This window comes from Leptosomus discolor, chromosome 5 (assembly GCF_034619465.1).
Source record: "Leptosomus discolor isolate bLepDis1 chromosome 5, bLepDis1.hap2, whole genome shotgun sequence".
Lineage (NCBI taxonomy): Eukaryota > Metazoa > Chordata > Aves > Leptosomiformes > Leptosomidae > Leptosomus > Leptosomus discolor.
This window is the reverse complement of record NC_141395.1, coordinates 10929817-10949055: the sequence shown is the minus strand read 5'-3', so window position 1 is coordinate 10949055 and position 19239 is coordinate 10929817. Positions and strand designations below refer to the sequence as shown.

Genomic DNA, 19239 nt, shown 5'->3' with positions numbered 1-19239 from the left:
GGCCCCGCTCCAGCTCCCGGTGCTGAGAGGGAAACGGCCGCGCCGCGCAGCGCCGGTTAATGGGGATCTTCCAGGTGACGAGGCGGGGCCGTGGATGGCGCCTGACCCGCGGCCCCCGCCGGGGCGGCCCTCCGCTGGGCAGCAGCTCCCTCACGGGCCCGGGGAGCTGCGGCGAGGCGTGCCCCTCCCTGTGCGCCGGGCCGGGCCGGGCCGGGCCAGGCCGGGCCGGGCTCTCCGGGGCTGCGAGCAACCAGCTGCCAGGGGGGTTTAGGCACTGGGTGGGGGGAAGCGGCGGTGGTGTGGGGCCGGGCTCTCGGGAAGCAGTAAGACTTCCCGGCTCCTCACCGCCCGCGGGTCAGCCGGAGCGGGAAGAAGCTGAGGGTAACTTCACCCGCAGCGGTCCGGGCCTCCGAAGTTCAGCTCTGAATAGCGCTTTAAATGTTAAAAAACTTCATACAAATTTTTGAAAAGGTGGTGCTGCCGGTGTTGGCTTGCAACAGAACTGCTCCTGTAGGCACGCAGCCCGTCAGGCAGTAACATGTATTTTCTTTCTCTTGTTTCGTTTTTCACAGAGTTCCAGTCCAGGGACCTCGAAAGAGAAAAGCGGTTTAGGTAAGTGTCTCATTTAGCCATTTGCAAAGTGTGTTCCTCCATTTAAGCTGAAAATTGCCAGCTATAGCCAGCAAACTGGAAAACGCCAATGTGGCATAGCCAAAAGCAACTTGAAACGTATTAATTAGACGTGGTTATGAACCAACATTATTATGCATTACTTCAAGATTATTTACTTGCATTTCTCCTTTAAAAGGATGTGCTTAGAAGTGTTTTGATAAATCAGTGTGTATACTTTATAACTGCAAAACGTTAGACTTTTTTTATAAGCAGGCAGCATACCTCAGAGGAAAGTTCGATTAAACTCATAAGTATTGATTTACATTAATTAACATAACTGCCGCATACAGTACTGCTGACATCTGCCAGGAGAGGGCTGTATAGCCACAGTGATAATACAAAAACTGCCCCACTCTTTACCATTCTTTTTATTCCCAAAAAAAGTGGTTTAAAAAGCCCTTCTGAATTCGTAAGTTCCATACAAAGAAAGAATTTGCTTGTGGGCTTTAAGTGTAGACCAAAGAAAAGCCACAGAATTCAAGACAAAGCTCATCATAATATCTCTGTGGCACGGTTAAATGAACGTATTGGCAAGTGTTCCTCTGCTGTGTGCCTGTGAGTCGCTGCTCACTCCCAGATCTTGCTAGAAATCGGTAACAAAATGCTAAGAATGCCCTGGGGAGGACAGAGGCAGGCTTCAGCCTTCTCAGCAAAACAAGCTTGGAGGGGAAGTGGTGGTTGCTGCTTTTAGAGGCATTTTGAAGCCTTGATTATGGTGTGGCTCTTCACATTTGCTTTCTCAGCTGGAGTTTTAGTGGCAAATGCAGTACAGTGTCACGGTGGCGCTGCAGCCAGTTAACAAAGCCCTGTAACAGGATCTCTTTCAAAGATGTCCCTCTCACACTTGTCTGCTCCTTTTTCTTCCTTCTCACCATTTATTCTCAGCCCATTCAGTTGTGCTGCTGTATCAATCTTCAAGGTTGGTGCTCTAACACAAATTAAGTTTTGTGGTGTGGTTGGGTTGGTTTTTTTAATTCAGATTATGCCAGTGGTTCATTTAAGAATATGTCCCCGACAGTGGTTGTGTCAGCCTAATGGTGGGGAGAACAAACAGTAGGAGAGAGAGAGAACAAGTAGCAGGAGGAGACACATCTTAACCAAGCTTCCCCCTCAGTTGAACGGTAAGGCAAACCCAAACCCTCAAGTCACCACAGGCTCAGTGATACTCTTGTTGTCATCTTTTAGTGCCTTTCTTTGCTTAGTTGGGCTTTCTAAGCCTGTGGAAAAGGGAAAGAGAAGATCAGACTATGCCAAAAAGTATTGGTAAGTAATGGCAGCAAGATAAAATTGAGAGCTATAAACCACACTTCTGTATAAAAAGCAATGTTTTGACAGTAGTGTCTTGGATTTCACTTTATATTATTCTATATCCTAGGGCCAAGCATGGTAATGGATGAGGACAGCTTGATGATCCCCATCAATAAAGATGCCTATGAAGTTCTTAAGAAAAGAAAGGATAGTCTGAGTAATCTCATTTCCAAAAAGTTTGCTTGTACATTGACCTTCGAAAGTACAAAATGCACTGTTGAAGTATACAGGAAAAAACTAAAGCAGGGAATTGATATTTGTGTTTGTAAGGATGATCTTACAAGACACAAGGCCGATGCTTTGGTGAATGCAGCCAATGAGTATCTAGAGCATGGAGGAGGCCTTGCTTTAGCCCTTGTGGCTGCTGGAGGGCAAGAAATACAAGAGCAAAGCAAGCTTTATATTCAAAAGCATGGACATCTCGCAGCTGGCAAAATAGCCGTGACAGGTGGAGGGAAGCTTCCTTGTAAGAAAATTATTCATGCAGTTGGCCCAAGGTGGGCCATTTGTGGAGAGAATAAATCTTGTGACCTGCTTCAGGAAGCTATTGTGAATGTTCTGAAGTACGTTAGTGCTCCAGAAAATAGGATAGAGTCTGTGGCTATCCCAGCAGTGAGTTCAGGTCTTTTTGGCTTCCCGCTCAGTTTGTGTGCTCGAGTGATGGTAATGGCTATAAGGGAGTTTGTTGAGGCACATCCACTAGGCTGCCTCAGGGAAATCCGCCTGGTGAACATTCATGAGCCTACAGTTGCAGAAATGAAGAAGGCCTGCCAAGAGTTTCTGGGTGATACTAGTTCACTTCAGGAAACCCCTTCAGCTTCACCAAGCCAGCTTTCAACTTTCATCAAACATGGAGGCAGTCGCTTGCGCATCGTAAGCGGACTCCTTGAAGAGCAGAAGGTAAGTCTGTCCCATAATGGGTTGGACATGGAATTGCCTCCAAGTCTTGGCAGGATTTGGAGCCCAAGAGTTCAGAACACGTATTGTATCAGTCCACTAAATAGATATCTTCTCAGCCTGATGAGAATCTACAAATGGTAAATAAATTATAGCAGCAAGGATTTTATTTTTTTTTTCCTAAATTGGTATTAGACATAAGAACGTTTTTATTTCTTTTGTATACATGCTGTTATGGTATAGTAGGAAGCAACTAATGATTGGAAGATTAGCAATAACATATCCCTATGTTAACATCATGGGAGTTCACATGTTATCATGCATTCCCTGTAAGTCTACTCTTATTTTTGGCTTTGCTTTTTTCCTATAATTTGTGTTCTCATAGGTGCCTCTACTGGAGCTATTCAACAAACACTGAAACAGCTGAAAATAACTTACACAGATTATGTGCACCATATCTTTAAACAGTGCATCATTTAAATTGATTAATTTAACTTTTTAGCTAGAAAATATGATATAAAATACATGAGTGCAGTCACAGTAACCCAACAGAGCTCTGAGACTGGAAGCTACATCACAGGAATGGCATTTGCTTTTAGCAAACACTGTATCTTAAAAAAATTTGTAACTTTTATTTTAAAGACGTATCTTAATTGAATAGGAAGTTTATTTTTTTGATGTGAGAGCAAAGGATTGCAAAGTTGTCATTGTGGGGAATTTTAGTAACCAATTCCACAGCCCTGAAAGATACCACATGCCTTCAAGACTATGAGGAAAATATGCTCCAAAGTTTTGTATCTTTAATCTTCAACAATTAAAGTTAGAACAATTACTGCTGTTATCAGCATTCTTTTAACAAGTTTTTTTGCATTTTACGTATTTAATTTGAAATACAGAAGACCTGCTATGGAAAGCTGCTGTTTCCACAGGGAATTGGAAGCAACCGTAGCTTTGCAGTTCCTCTGTGTGCACTGACCCTGCTAGTTCGGTGATGGGTGCTTGCTACCCTAACGTGGGGAGCATCTGTGTGGGCTGGGATAACAGACATAGCCATAGTTCTCTCCTGCTCGTTGAGAATTGTCTGCAGAATTGCATCTGATGAGGTGCTGGGTCACACCTATAGCTGCGGTCATAATTCTGTTGAATACGCTCTGGTGACTCGAACAGGTCTTATGCACGCTGTTGGCTTCTGGAAAAAATTGTATCATCTCCTGCCACCAGAAGGTGCATGCTTTGATCCATTCCAGCACTGCCCTTAGTAGTAAGAGAACCTTTCAAACCTGCTGCAGTCAGGCTTTTTTAAAGGAATTGTTCCTAGAAAGCATGCTCCCTGTAGTAGCAAAGCTTGCAAGTAGTAAACTTGAAGTATACTGACACTTTGTACTTTTTTCTTCCAGACTACAGCTGTTGTTAACTGCGTGTCTATGCGTGGCGAGCCTTACTCTCCCGTTGCAAAACGACTGCTGCAAAAAGCGGGTTCAGCTCTTCAGGATGAACTTAGGTCTCACCTTCTATATTCTTCGTCTTACAAGGAATTCATAGTAACAAAAGGGTATAATCTGCCCTGCTCATTCATACTGCACGTTGTGTGGCCGCCGTACCGCCACAGGGTGTTACTGCGTGAGGTAATGATCAGTTAGGTTGGATTTTCATTGATTTTCATGTTGAATGATGTGAGGACTGAAACACTTGTATTTCCTGCAGGAATTAAAAGCTACAGTGACAAGATGTCTGCATTACTTTCGGGACTATCAGTCTCCCTCAGTTTCTTTTCCAGCAAATGGAATTTGGTTGTTAATACTGCCTGTTGATACAGTGGCAGAGATCATGATTGAAGAGGTTTTAAATTTTGCCACGGCACACCCTGAGAAGAAGATAGATGTGCAGTTTGTCTGTTGCCCAGGTGACTACGATGCCTATCAGGTAACAAATTTGTTAGTAATTACCAATAAGGAAAACCCAGAGCTGTAAAAATATTCCCATAGATGACTACAAATTAAGATAATCTGAATTCTGTACTACTTACAATGTCTGTGAGCAGCAGGTCCCTTTATGAAACTATTTATCTCATTAACAGGTATTATTAATCTTTACAAATCTTTATTTTCTCTTCACTAAACCAGAAGTCTTCACCCTGTGGTCTGATAACAAGGGGAGGGAGCTCTGAAATTCTCATGACTATTGGTGAATTTATAAGAAAGAGTCTACTCTTAACTCATTAGGGACTAAACTTATTCCTCCTCAGGAAATTTCTTTAGCCAAATTTTTTTTTTTTTTTGGTATGAAGTTCCTGGAGCAAAACACTGTCAGCACATTATGTGACCTAACATGATAAGAGGGTTGCAAACAGACAGTGGATAATTTCAGCCGCAGTGTGCCATTTTCCACCTTTTGGATATCTGGCTGATAATACACAACTATTTTAGCCATCTATTATGGAAGTACAGAGTTTGCTTTTGTTCACATTTAACATCAACCATCCATTCTTTCAATGGGTGCAAGAACTAGGTGGACAGGGGTTGGAACTAGATGATCTGTAAGGTCCCTTCCAACCCAAACCATTCTGTGATTCTGAGATCAGATCCATGTTCTGTAACGGTCCCGTAAACTCTAAAGGAAGCTGTATGACAGCTGTGTGCTCATCACTTAATCCCTTGATAATCAGGGCACAGCAGAAACTCTTTTTGCTGAAAAAAGTAGGAAAGGCAATTTGCCAGGTGCCAAATCCACTGCCTAGCAGAGTAGCACTTCGCAGAGGCTTTCCATGTGTGATTGTGAGGAGGAGCTTTAGGGTAAAGGCTGAGGAATAGGCTGAGTTTTAAAACTGAGTAAGGATTCCTCAGCATTAAACTGCAAGTAATGAACACCTTTATGTGCTGTGGTTCTGTGAATTCTGGGTATGCCACAGCCACAGGGAGTTGGTGCTATTCAGTGTGTGAGGCGTCTTACCTTAAGAGAACAGAAGAACAGGATATTATCAGGAACAAAATTTTGGGAAAAGCTGGCAATGTCAGCTGTTAACAATTTCAGAATTGGGGGAGTGGGGTGGTGTAACTACAGCTGTAAACTGCTTATCTCACAGAGTGTTGAAGAGACGAATTGCGTATTTGACAACAGATTGCAAACTGCTCCTCAACTTTTCTCTTTCAAGGTTTTCAAGACAAAACTTCATTCAGCAACACAAAAGCTGGGAAAAAAGCAGTATTACAACAGAAGTGATCATTTGAGTAAGTAATGAACAGAAGGGGCATCTCAAGTAAATGAGCACTGCAGATTTGAGAATCTGAAATCACATTCCTCTAAAAAGAACTTAGTATTTGTGTACGTGTCTTGGGGAAAGGGGGAGGCAAAAATGTGTGAGCGCTTTGCATTTTTACATTAATAGGAATGGAACTGGGCAGCGTCTTAGAAGATTTTCAAACATAAAAATCATCATCAGTGCCTAACTTGTTGGAAATAATTTAGTGGAAGGAAAATAAATTCTGCGTATGTGGCTTTTTTTTTTTTCCTGGAAACCTTGCCTCTTGGTATCTCCTATTTTTGAGCATAGCAGAAGAGTAGTGTGTTTCTTGCACTGTTGCTCTTGGATTACATATAGGAATTTGTGACAGCACTTGAAAGCTCTTTACCCTTCCAATGCACTTGTATGAAAAAAAAGAAAAAAAATCTTTCTTCCAGGTGCCAAGTCAGGCAGTCAAAGTGTAAAAGAGGCTGCAAATAATGAAGCAGCTATTGAACTTAAAGGGAACACACGTACAGCACTGGAAGCAGCAGAGTCGTGGATCCAAAGCGTGGCAGGAGTTCAGGAAAGTCACTGTGCTGTTATTGAAAACAACTACATTTTTAGCCTCGGTAGAAGCGAGTTTGCAGAACTATCTCGAGAGCAGCATTCTAGCGTATGTGTATCAGAAGAAGTGAGAGGTGGAAAAGCGAGACTGGAATTTCGGGGCCCTCCTGATGCTGTGATTGATGCAGTGCTCGCAACTGAAAAACTACTGCTTCGTATGCAGGAGAAGACTACAGCCAAACAAGAGGAACTGCTGTGCTTAATGGGTATGTAAAGTAAATAAGTTCCTAATTAAATAAGTGCCTAACTAAGGTCAAGTATGAAGCAACATGTATCTCTGTATTGCTGAGCGTGGACAGACGTGCATTCGGTTCGCGCACATACTGAGCATTGCTTTAATTACTGATATGACTGTACTTTTATCATATGAGCCCCCCCCCCCCAGTAGCTTTGGTTACTCGCTTGGCAATGTTCCCAGTAGGGCACAGTTTGTACAGGGGCTGCCATGGTTGTACAGCCAGCTGTAATGCTGGCTTCCTCCAACACAGACTCACTTTAAAGCTTGGCCACAGGAGACTTACAAAATTTGCACTTAATTAACACATACCTTTGCTGAGCTCTTTGGCTAGCTACAGCTGGAGCGCTGTTGCAGGACCCACCAATGGACTTGTTCTGCAGAGTCTGACTTGCATTAACAGTTGGTGGAACTCACGGCATTACAGAAAGCTGCCGAGTGATCCATTTTTTCCTTGTGTTTGTATAGTCATTCAGTATAGGTACCATTATGTGAAAGCTGGGCTGTGGAGAGATGTAATGGAGAAGATAAATTGCTTTTCTTTGGTTACCTCTCTCTCTGGTTTCTTTAATAAATGCAGAAAAATTTCAATAAATTTATATATATATATATATGTAATTTTATATATATATATATATACCAGTCCCTCTCAACATTAGTCTCTACCATTACTTCAGAGAATATTTAACATTCTTTGTTCTTGACTACCAAGGTATTGGATCCCTCCTCCTTGCCTTTGCTTCAGATATGATATATGAAATTTTTTCTCCCTTATTTGTATCCAGGCCAACCAGAAGCAGATCAATTTTCAGGACGCTTTCACAAGACAAATACTACTAAATCCATCCAGATTTCACTGGTGGAGTCACACCTGCAGGAGTTTAAAGATAGACAGAAACAGTTTGAAAAAGCTGGGCTTCATGTTCTCAAGGTAAAGAGGGTATTCATGGAAAAACTAAATCTCAGCTGATATAGTTGAACTAACATGTCTAACATATGCTTAAGAAACTTAGATGAATTATTTTGAATACATTGCTTCTAAAAATTAAGATCAAGTTAGCCTAATCCTTAAAATAGATGCAGTCTTTACTCCTACTAAAAAGTATTTTAAATGTAATGCAAAGAATCACTCAAAAACTGTGTTTAAACTCTTCAGAAGTCCTTTCAGCTGTACTGTATAGTCTCTCTTATTTCATGCTTCAAATATTCCTTTATAGGACTCCAGAGAAATAGGAGATTGGTATGTTAGAATGAGTACAATATTCCAGGACACTAATGCAGTGTCTCTCTTTCCTCGTGAGCTTGACACCAAAAATTAGCAACTGGATTTGTCGGAGTTACGATCTGATTAGTAGTATGTTGAAGCTGGGATCTTGCTTGGATATCAGCACTTCACTGAGCAGGAGGATGAGGCTGTGCAACACAGAGAATCACAGAAGTTTGTAAACTTCTGGGGTTTGTGTGCCCAGTAGTAACAGCAGGTACCTGGAAACCAGACTGCTACCTGCCACTGCCTTTCATATGTGAGAAGGGTATTTAACACTGAAGGGGTAGCAAATACCAACCAGATGAAAGCAAGTGCTTCTTGATCTGCAGAGCTAAAGGCTTTGCTGAGTCTCAACACAAAAGCTACATCAGAATGTAAACCAGTGCTGCACTGAGGGTCGGTCACAGCTCAGGTAGATGACTTGAGAGAGCAGAAGCTTGATCGTGCTTCAGCACCTGCTTGTTGTTAGCTGAGTGGTCGGGAAGCACCTGCTTGTTGTTAGCTGAGTGGTCGGACGTCTGGCGTGAGCGGGTTGCCAGAGGAGAGGCCTCGCAGGCCCCTGGCACTGACTTTTGCCATCGGACTGTGTCTGGCCCACTGGTGGAGCCGGCTGTGCCAGCAAGAGCTGCCGCGTAGCCAGTTTGCCTGAAGGTGTGTGGTGTTAGCTGCACGCAGCCACGCTTTCAAGGCACAAACTGACGTAAAGGCCCTCTTATCTGTGGAGCTTTTTCCGCCTGAGACCTGTAAAGTTTTGATCAACGAGAGCTGAGGTTCTCCAGGCCTTACCGGTCGCCTGCAGTTCTTTACAAGAGGAGGCTGATGGCACCCACACAGCTTATTCTCACGTAGGGTTGATGCCCAATCCATTCAGCCCAACTCGAGTACTGCAGATCAGCACACTGGGAGATATTCCCACCAATTTCAATGAGGCACGGGATAGTGGCATGGTTCTATTTCTGTGGATCAGCTGCACACTCCAGAAACCTTATCCTCTATGTGGTCAATGCGCAGCAGCTAAATCGGAGGCTGTGACGTTGAAGAACACAGCCTGAACAAGAGCACTCACCGATTCCAGTCCCCGTTTGCTTACACTACACTATTATTTACGTTACAGATTGAAAAGGTATATAATCCTCTTTTATCTGCTGCATTCCAACAAATGAAAAAAAAAATAGAAGAAAAACAAGGTACTTCCAAAATAACCCACAAGTTGTACCAGCATGTTCCTGCTCACTTCTGTCGCTCGGTGTGCCAAACTGGATTTCACAGGATGTATTCTCCACCAACAGGTAGTAACTTGCTTTGGTATCTTTAAGCAAAATGAACAGTGACTGACTACTAAAGTTGGATTAAAACCAGAAAAAAAACGGCATTCCTAAACAAGAACTGCTTCTTATCTGCATTTAGAGTCATATGAGCTTAATTTTTTATCTACAGGAAGATATTTCTGTTTTTCCTTCCTGACAATGCAGTCAGTAAGGCTCTGGGAGGGCAAGCCTGGATTCTAGCCTGGCCCAGGCACTGGTGACAGAATTGCTAACAGACACATAGTGCCATGTCCAAGTTTTATTTTGTTGTGTCACTCTAAAGAAGGTCCATGTCCTTGTTTACTTGCTGCAAACGTGCACTCAGCAGCTTGATGCCTTAAAACATGTTCAAAGGAATCGCAGAATAATTGAGGCTGGAAGGTACTTCTGAAGGAGATCCAGCCTCACCCCGCTCACCTCGGGTGCGATCAGACAGCCGCTAACCTGGCTGAGCAGACTGCCATCGAGACTGGAGTACGCTTGGCAAGAAAGTTGTGGGGTCTATGAAATCCTGTAGCAGCCAGACGTTTTCAGAGAAGGAAAGAGTGAGCATTTAGCGCTTCATCCTGCAACAGGTGACAATTTTGCTTGTCAAACACAGAATCGGGATTTCAGGCCATAAACTGCTCAAAAGTGGAATTGGCCTTTCCTTGTACATGGCACACTTTTGCACTTTCAAAGTAGTGAACGGGACGATGGTCTAATTTAATTTCTTTGCACTTTTCCACGCGATACTGTGATAGCATTTTTATGCAGCATTCTTATAAATCTCAAGGCTTTTTTTTTTATAGTTTGCATTATTAAAATCTTACCTTCTTTGGTGCTCATCAGGGTCCCTAGTACATGGTGACTGAAGTGTTTACATAAATACATTATACCTTGATATTTCTATCGCTGGATTAACAGTTCCATCCAAAGGGTCATCGCTGCAGCAGCAGTTAAATGGGCATGGCCTTCAGCTGTCACTGCCGGTGACTGCGGTGGGAGGTCAGTGCCAGCACCAGAGCCACTCAATGCAAACTGACTTCCAAAAGGATGGCCCGCGTTGAGCAGTAGCATAAAAGGTCATAATCAAGAAGCAGTCTCTTAGTACTACCACCCCAACAGAACCAATTGTTAAAGGCTTTTTTTTCTTCTGAATTTTTTTCTCTCTTTTTCCAGAACAAAGATACGGAGCTGGCATCTACTTTAAAAGGAACCCGAAAAGCCTAATCGAGGGTAAAGATATGTGGGAAACAGACTCTAAGATGTACGTGTTTGAGGCCGATGTATTAACAGGCTTATACACAAAGGGCAAGCCGTCTTACATTATGCCACCAGCAGTGGAGGGGGATGCCACTGAGGCATATGACAGCTTAGTAGATGATGTAAACAATCCTGACACCTTTGTCATTTGCAACAGTGCTGGGGCCCTTCCACAATATTTGTTGACTTGTTCCCAAGTAAGGGAGAAGTACATGGCTGTCTGAGGAAACCAGCAGCATCCAGAGTAAGAATTAATCGGAACTGTAGCTAGTACAGTACTTAGATTTTAGGAGGATGCTCTATCTAGTAACACACCAAAGTGCCTCCTGCAAAGCGCTCTGAAATATCCATGAACGAAAAAAGTAAGAACAAAATTATCTGTGAAAGGGAACAGAGGGAAAGCATCACAAAATACAGTGCAACATTTACTGCATCGTTTACTTTATGCCTTAAAGTGGTCTGACCATACGCTTGTGTTTGCATAGGTTGTCTTTCTTTCATTACATTTTCTTAATCTGAGTTACCACGTATGTTAGTGAAACCCAAGAAATCTTGGTTGTGCCTTTGACTCTTACATTCACTTAATAAGTCAAAAGAATATTTATCAGGTGAAAGCTGTTTCCCACTTAGGGGACATGCCATTAAATCACATAGTTATGACAAATGTCAGGCAATACTTCACAATTTCTAACAGTAGTTGCTGTTTGTTACAGTTCTTATTAGTTAAGATACTCTAAGCATTGTAGATACATGTATTCAGAATAAAAAGTATGAATGACACCATCACCTAACCTGTTATTTTTCCATCTAGTCTTAAGGACGCGACTTGGACTGTATTTGAGTTTCAGATTTCAGGGGTGTTCAGTCTCTTTGAAAAGCTACGAAATAGTAGAGAACTGGTTTAAGATATAGCTTGAAATTGCTCTTTAATTAATGTACCTTAACCAGTATCTTTTAAAGATTACAGTGACAACCTTGTAGCTAGGTATCCCCACGTTGCTTCTGTAGTGACATGAAGCCACTGAAGCGAAAAGCCTAAGAGCTGTTATACTCATTTCAATGTAAAAGGGGATTCATCCCAGCCCTAAGGTTCTTCTAAACTTTCTGTACTAAAGCCTGAAACGATGATGTTAGCAGGCTTTAAAACAAGTCTTTTGCCCCAAACAAAAAGCTTCTACCAGATTTATCCAATCTGAAGCACTTAAATCCGCCAGTTGTGGCCCTAACTAAACACCAGAACGGCTGGTAACAGCACTGCAATACAGAAATAAAGGCTCATCTATCGGAATCGGGTCTGTCTCTAGCTTGACAAGTCACCTACACTTAAAGCTGTAATTATCTGGGGAGAAGGGCTCACGTAAAATTATTAGAAACCCACAATGTTGTCATATGACAAGCATTATATCCACATGTAAAGCACTGTGCTAATGGAGAGCAGCGTGAACCCTAAACCACAGGTGAAATTAGCATTTAATAAAACTTTTCAAAATAATTTGTTAAGTAATTCCCAGCACATTTGTACTGCACCTGCAGCTCCCGAGACAGCAGTCATAGTGCTAGGAACACTGAACCACTCACAAATTCAAGAAAAATGAAGTTATAAAAGTCTAATTCTGAACTCTAAGTGAGGGTGCAAGTGGAAAAATTTTTGTAACTATTGCAAAACAAAATTTTAAATGAATATATTCATACTTTGTTTGTGGGTTTGGGGTTTTTTTTATTTTATTTTTTTTTTTTTTTAAGATTAGCTGTGTCTACATTGTTGCAAAAGGTCAGCTTTGGTAGTGTGTGAGCCTGGTGTGCTCCAGTATGACTTTAAATGGACAAACCCCCTCCATGAACTTGTAAGAACCACCTAACAGATAAAAGTCTTGTTCTCGCTGAAATCACGAGGTTGCTTTTAGATAGTATGGTGGAAGTTTGAAACCAGAATTAGTCTGTTCCCATCTTAACTTTTCCATTTTAACAACCAATTCTTTTCCTTTATTTCAGTCCCATTTTTCCTCATGTTTCTTGATTCACACATTACTGGCAGGAAAACACACAGCTCTAGATAGAAGGTTTGCTAGACAGCACTGGACGAGAATAAGCTCTTTCAGCTTGCGTCAAGAGGTTTTGTTTTTTAAAGGAGTTTCATGACAGGAATTATTTTTTTTCCTGTTTCCTTTTTTGAAAAAACTCAGTACAGAGTTTCTGAACTACGGCAAGAATTTCTAAGCATCATCAGTTTTCAGAAAACCTTCAGGAATTTGGGTTACATCTTTTTGTAACATCTTTTCTCCTACTCGGAATAAAGAACAGTTTTCATAGCGCAGTATTATTTTAACACAAGTACTGGTAACAATGTATTTCTTTAACAATTTTTTAATTAACTTTGTATCTCACTGGATATGAGAAACTGGTAGTCAATTTAAGAGAAAATAATTACTGAGAAGACTTCAACAACTTATTAAAATGCCCAGCATATGCTTCCTCCTCCCTCTACACACCCTCAGAATTTATAAGGATTCAGTCTTAGTGAATATTTATCTTCCATTTTATTACAGTAAGATTTTTTTCTAGCATCTAATTTCTACCAGTGTTCTCTGCACTTAATGATATAATATATATTCTATATATATACATATATTTAAAAACTGGTCATGTAAGAGGTTATATATAATTATTTTCCTCTGGTCCTCAAAAAGAATAATTTCATATACAGAAACTAGAAAATAAACCCAGCACAAACTAGATGTACCAAGTAGTACATATAAAAATAATTACCACAGTAATTGAAAATTCCTGATCTTAGTCCTACAGTAATCAGTTAACTAGAGGCTACTCCACAGCCTCTGGGATTTCTCTGTCATCCACGATAAGGGTATGAATAATTCCTTCCCTTCGTTTTCCACTACTGACAGCCTTAATGCAACAGCTGTGATCACCAACACTGAAGTGAGTTTCAGTCCCATCATCTACAAATTCACCCTGGGAGAAAGGAGAGAAGAACACACACAGACAGGTGCTGTTTTAGTAAAATAAAGGCTTGAGCGCATCAGGCTGTTTCCAAGATCACTTGTAGTCCCCACAATTAGAGCAGCCGTAGGTACCTGTGCCAAATACAGCACAAATGCTGAGCAAAGCCACAGAATCTCAGACAGGGCTTTGTCAAGGTGTGCAGTTAAAGATTTGTGGGTATAAGATGTCAATCAAAATTTCACATAATCAGAAGTGGTAACGTTGGAGTTTGCAAATTGATGTCTGTCAGTAAAACAAACCCAGAAAAGACAGTTTCCTTCAGGGTTGTGCAGTACAGCCAGTAAGTGCCACACCAACTATGCTGAAGTGGCAGTAAAAGGTGAAGTGTTTAGTGGTGCCTTCTACAGCAGGACAAAGAGATCCCTGAACTGAGCGTGACACTTGTGGGTTTTTGATACGCAGCTCCAGCTGTGGTTACGTAACTTCCTGCTAACGGATTTTGCCCCACGGGGCTGTGTTTTTGGCATCATCTTTGGGAGAGCAGAAGGATCTGTGTGCCACTCTAATGCCAGCACAGTTTGACAGCTACACCTGTAGTCGCAGCCTGCAAGAATATCTCCCACTGCCTCTATTACATTGTAGAAAAGGCTGAGAACCATCAAGGGCAGAAGTTCCAATTCATGAGCATGTTTCTTCCACTGATTACTGAAGACACATTTGGTGAATCTTTTCATCCTATTCTCAAATACAGCAAAACTCTTGGTTTTACAATTTGTAGTCATCCAGGGGATTACTTGTGGCAGTAGTAATCACAGTGACAACTCCCTGGTAAGAAATCCTTCAGGGATGGGGAAGCCTACATCATATGCATATTGAAAGCCATCGTAATGTAAGGAGACACCAAATAGCTTAAGCCTTCTGTCAGCCTGCTCTTAAAATTAATGCAGATGGGGCAGAAAGACAAAAGATTTGATGTGTTCCAACAAGACTTAAGCCCAAAGTGTTAGGGACCATCTCTAGATGGAAAAACATCAGGAGTCATGACAGACTCCACATGTTCAACCTTCAGTCACCACGAACACGAGCAGGTATGGATGAGGTGGCTCTACACTCTGCATCAAACTCAAGTCCCTCCCACTCCCCTGAAAGTCTTCACCCTAAAAACCCTGGACAACCGACCCAGGAGATTTATTTTGCTTGTCTAAGAAGTGTGTTTATCCTTAAACAGATAGGTGTTTGGCATCCTAACTGAAAGACTCTCGGTTATAAAATGCAGTTGAAGGGCACTGGGAACAGGCTACGGGCATGTGGCTGGCTAGGCACGTGCTCATACTCTGTGGTAACGTGTGGTAACACGTCCCTCTGTGGCTTATTTTGCTGAGCTTCGGTTATGTAGCCATAGCCTGTGAAAAACCTTTGGCAATGATCACATACCGCTGTTTCCATTTTTTGACCGTTGCACCACACATCCATAGTGTCCTTTTCTGTGAAGGAAAAAGAAAGCAAAAAGTAGAAAGAACAAGACATTTGTTTCTCCCTACAGACAAAAAGATCTAAGAATGTTGACAATTTACTGTTGAATTTTACTTTCAGTTCCCCAAAGAAGTTCCTAATTACCCATAGTACCTGGGCTACAGGGTTTGTTCTTAGACTGGAGAGATGGGAAGGATCTGCCATCAATGGGCAAACAACTTTTGCTATGAACATACATTTTTACCTCTCCCTAGCCCTGGCTATTAACACTGTGGTGTTCTGAATATTGTCAGAGATATTTTGACATTCTTAAACTGAAAAACTTGAAGACAGAAAAATGAAGTAATTTCTGCTAATTATTTGAGTGCTGTTCATTCAGTGAAGCTCTAACGTTTTTTGCAGGTTGGTTTAATTCAAAAGCAGCATTATTTAACATCCATCAAACTGTATTATTGAAATGTCCTTGAAAACCCAAGTACTACTTTAAATATCAATCTTAGATTATTTTCATTTGAAACAGAATATTCTTTTACTTCTCCCAGCACATCCTTCTTGAATTACTTTGCTCTAGAACTCACATTACCAACACTGTCATCCACAGGACAGCAGCAGAGAGCTGAACACTGCTTGCCTTTTAAGTAAGCATAGAGAGATTAAAAGTCTGTGGGGAGACTAACCTGTTTCTGGCATTAAAATTGTCTTTCTTCCCCACCCCACCCCACCCCACCCCCCTTCATCTTAGGGCAGTCCATTCTGTCCTGAGGCTTAAGAAGAAATCATAGCCCAAGATCTCTTGTCTCCAGGTCTCACCATACAGCAATACCTAAATGGGCATTTTCCCACTGGATGGCAGGGACAAATTCCTCAGGGGATCCCTTCCTCCCATCTGCTTGGGAAAGGGGGGCAGAAGAAAAGAAACGCATTGCTTTGCTATTAAAAAAGTCGAAAAACATCATCTGAAGTTTTTAGATTAAAATTTCTAGTTAAGAAGCGATGCAGAAAAAAGGATGCTGATTAATCTATCAAAGAGGTAGACCAACACTGTCACACTTCTTCACTTAGAGACTCCTTGACTTTGGCCTTTGATTTTTGGAAGGACAGCCTGGTTACCTGGCGAATACACTTACACACGCAGCGGGTTTGATCACAACGCAGATAACACTTCTATAACATGCTTCACTGGGAACTGTCTAGCTAGGGCAGCTCTATGGATACAGAAGCCATAACTCCTTCCAATCTTCTTTTTTTTCCTTTTTTTAAACCTCAACCACACTGCTGTAGAACAGAACACTGAAGGCAGGCTCATGCAGGTGTAACAAGACCATTATTTTTCAGACTCTTTGGCATCTAATTCCAAACTTCCAGACACCCAGGATTTTACACCGCAGCAGTGCTAGCCACTGAACTGTGCTTTCTCTTAATTAGCAGGTATTAAGCGCATACGAGTTTATTCAAAGGCAGCAGTGTGAAGCCACTCAACGTTTACTTACCTAGAACGACCCTATAATCCGTACCACCCAAGCTCAGTACCCAAGTATTGGTTGTTTTTGACCTGTTCTCCATATACTTCTTGAGGCTCTTGCCATTGATCTCCAAAGTGTATTCATACGCAAAGCCACTGACTGCATCAATGTTAATAGTAGCTTTTGTTTTGGCTGCTCCAACAGTGAATGTTTCTTTACCCACTAATTTAAACATCCATTCTTTTCTTATTTCTTCCTGTGGAATAAAACAAAGACAATGGGTATTAGTTGATAAACCTGAATGCATGTTTCAGTATAAAAAAAAATGACCTGGAACTCGGGAAACAGCTGTGCTTAACTATTATTTCAGAATGAACGAAAACCTGGTATTTGCAAAGCACTTCATTACCTTAGTTGTAACTGAAAAAAAGAATGATGCAGTTCATTAAATCAGGTAAAGTTAATCAACCGATTATCCCTCGCTTGCATTTATTAGTCTTTTGGTTGTTCTGATGCCTGTTGCATGAAAGGGCACTTATATAATCTGTATCATAGTGAATTTTGAGCACATAGCAATTTCACCTTTCCATCAACATAGACAACACGTTTTCCTGAAGTGGTCCCATGTTCAAATTCAATCTTATGAACACCATCACTTAAAGCTACTTCCCAAACAGCCACCAAATCTGTCATCTTCTCTAAGTGGCTGTACCGAGACCTATGGAAACACCAACAAAGTAAATTAATTGTTGTTGAAAGAGTTCAGTTACTGATGTCTATCGTTCAAAGCTTTACTGCTTCAGGGCAAGCCACTTTTTACAAATGAAAAATGAGACTTGAAAGAATAAGCTAACAGAACTGCTTATATTTTCATGTTTTTCAAACATTCAAATATGACAAAGTATCACAAAATAGAAACAGACAGTTAAAAAGACTCACTTTGACAAACACCATACAAAGACATATATATCCATCTAACCTCTAAAACTTCCATTTCGGGTGACAGTAAGGTTACAGAATTATACTGAGAATTCAGATGCTCCTGGACAGTTGCACGATGTCTTAGCAGGTGTTAAAAGACAGTATTTTCATTGGTCTCCAATAAAGTGTTTTAGCCTTTTACACTTGAAAAATAGTCAGGATGACCAGTTTAGCTATTATGTATTTTAACAGATTTTTCTGTAATCTTTCTCATAAACATTACCTACATCATTCAGAAAGGCAACTCTGCACACACATACAGGGGAGGAGATCTGGCAAGATATTCTTTCATTTAAGTAATTTTTAAAGTTTAGATACAGTCATAAGTGACCCCTGGAACTGTGGATATCTTTCCAGATCTGCTCGTACCACAGTTCTGATTTTTTACCTTACTTCATCTTCACAGACAGTAATCTCCTCACGGGATGCCATAGGAACCAAAACGGCTTTTAATCCAATTAGCAGCAAGAAAAAAGAAAAGCAGAATAGCAGCATAGAAGTGTTGAGGCCTAAATTTTCCTCATTTTCTCCATTTAAGATAAAGGACATTTTAAAAAGTGTCAAGAATTATCATGCACTGCCGTACAAATGATGAAATACAAAACATACTTTTTCCTCTTAGAAAGGCAAATGTTAAGTATTCTTTTACAAAATTAGTAAGTGCAATTTAACCTAACTTTATTAGCACATCATAACTTTGATAGAAAAATGGTTTGCCTAACTTGTGAGCAAAAGCTTAGAAATGGACAACTTGACCAAAGCAGGAACCAAATCCAGAGGTGCCCACCTCCGTCACAAACTAGGGACTGTTGCCACCTCAGGAAAGTGAAACAGCACAGGCAACAGCTTCAACCTACTCATTTTTCTAAACCACTGTAGTAGTTTTCAACAATCGCATTAGCAATCTGACCTGGCGATTCAGTCATAAAGTCTATGCGAAGCACAAATAATTCAACTGTTTCTTACTTTGGAGGTTTTCAGACCATGACTCCATTTTACAACAGTGCTGACTTATTTTTAATTTTTTATTTTCACTAAACAACTTAATTTGTTAAGAGCTATCTACGTTGTCAGTCTGTATTAATAAGCATAATTTAAGTAAGTGCAAATAAGTGAGGTTTTTTATAAAATTGTACTTTTCAGTGAAAAATTAATTACAAGTAAAGTTGTAAGTTCTAGGGTCTCTCTTTAGTGTAACAGACGAGTGTGCATTTAAGAATTAAACCTTCTTCATTCAGTCTTAAGCTTCTGTTTTAAAACATGTGCAAGCACACTCCTGTGTTACTGTCCGTGGTTTTGTCAGTAATTGCAGACATTTCTGTTCATAAACTGGAAAATAAATTTTTAAAACAATGAAACCGTTTTAAGGATCTGTGGATTTAATTCTCTCGGTAGTGAGCAGGCTACAGCACCTCATAAATGCCCAGCAGATTGTTTCGGTCGTTCCTAAAGTTAGGGGTTGGTTTCTGTGAGGGCTTACATCCCCTGGCACACGGTGAAAGTCAGGCCGGGTGTTTTTCTGCGCTCCCCCCTTTCCCTTCTCCTCAAGGGGCCGGTCCCAGGGGCTCAGGACAGACCCACGC

At 41.2% G+C, this 19239-nt stretch overlaps 2 protein-coding genes across 3 annotated transcripts; one reads left to right on the top strand and one right to left on the bottom strand.

Moving 5' to 3' along the window:
* Nucleotides 1-14: 14 nt before the first annotated feature.
* On the top strand, nucleotides 15-11564 carry PARP9 (poly(ADP-ribose) polymerase family member 9). 2 transcript variants are annotated; one of them, XM_086465479.1, is made up of 10 exons: nucleotides 15-74; nucleotides 573-612; nucleotides 2048-2880; nucleotides 4275-4502; nucleotides 4582-4800; nucleotides 6029-6104; nucleotides 6556-6930; nucleotides 7745-7890; nucleotides 9341-9515; nucleotides 10695-11564. In XM_086465479.1, exons 1-10 carry the CDS (start codon nucleotides 60-62, stop codon nucleotides 11000-11002), a joined length of 2415 nt encoding a protein of 804 aa, XP_086321605.1. In that variant the 5' UTR covers nucleotides 15-59; the 3' UTR covers nucleotides 11003-11564. The 2 variants fall into 2 exon arrangements, with proteins under 2 accessions (XP_086321605.1, XP_086321604.1); XM_086465478.1 differs by lacking the exon at nucleotides 15-74 and adding an exon at nucleotides 336-471.
* A 1100-nt stretch (nucleotides 11565-12664) lies between these two features.
* On the bottom strand, nucleotides 12665-19008 carry FAIM (Fas apoptotic inhibitory molecule). Its single transcript, XM_009953725.2, has 5 exons — nucleotides 18045-19008; nucleotides 17258-17393; nucleotides 16703-16931; nucleotides 15174-15223; nucleotides 12665-13748 (listed from the first exon to the last, which is right to left on the bottom strand). The coding sequence occupies exons 1-5, from the start codon at nucleotides 18203-18205 to the stop codon at nucleotides 13599-13601; spliced, it is 726 nt and encodes a 241-aa protein (XP_009952027.2). The 5' UTR covers nucleotides 18206-19008; the 3' UTR covers nucleotides 12665-13598.
* Between the last annotated feature and the right edge of the window lie 231 nt (nucleotides 19009-19239).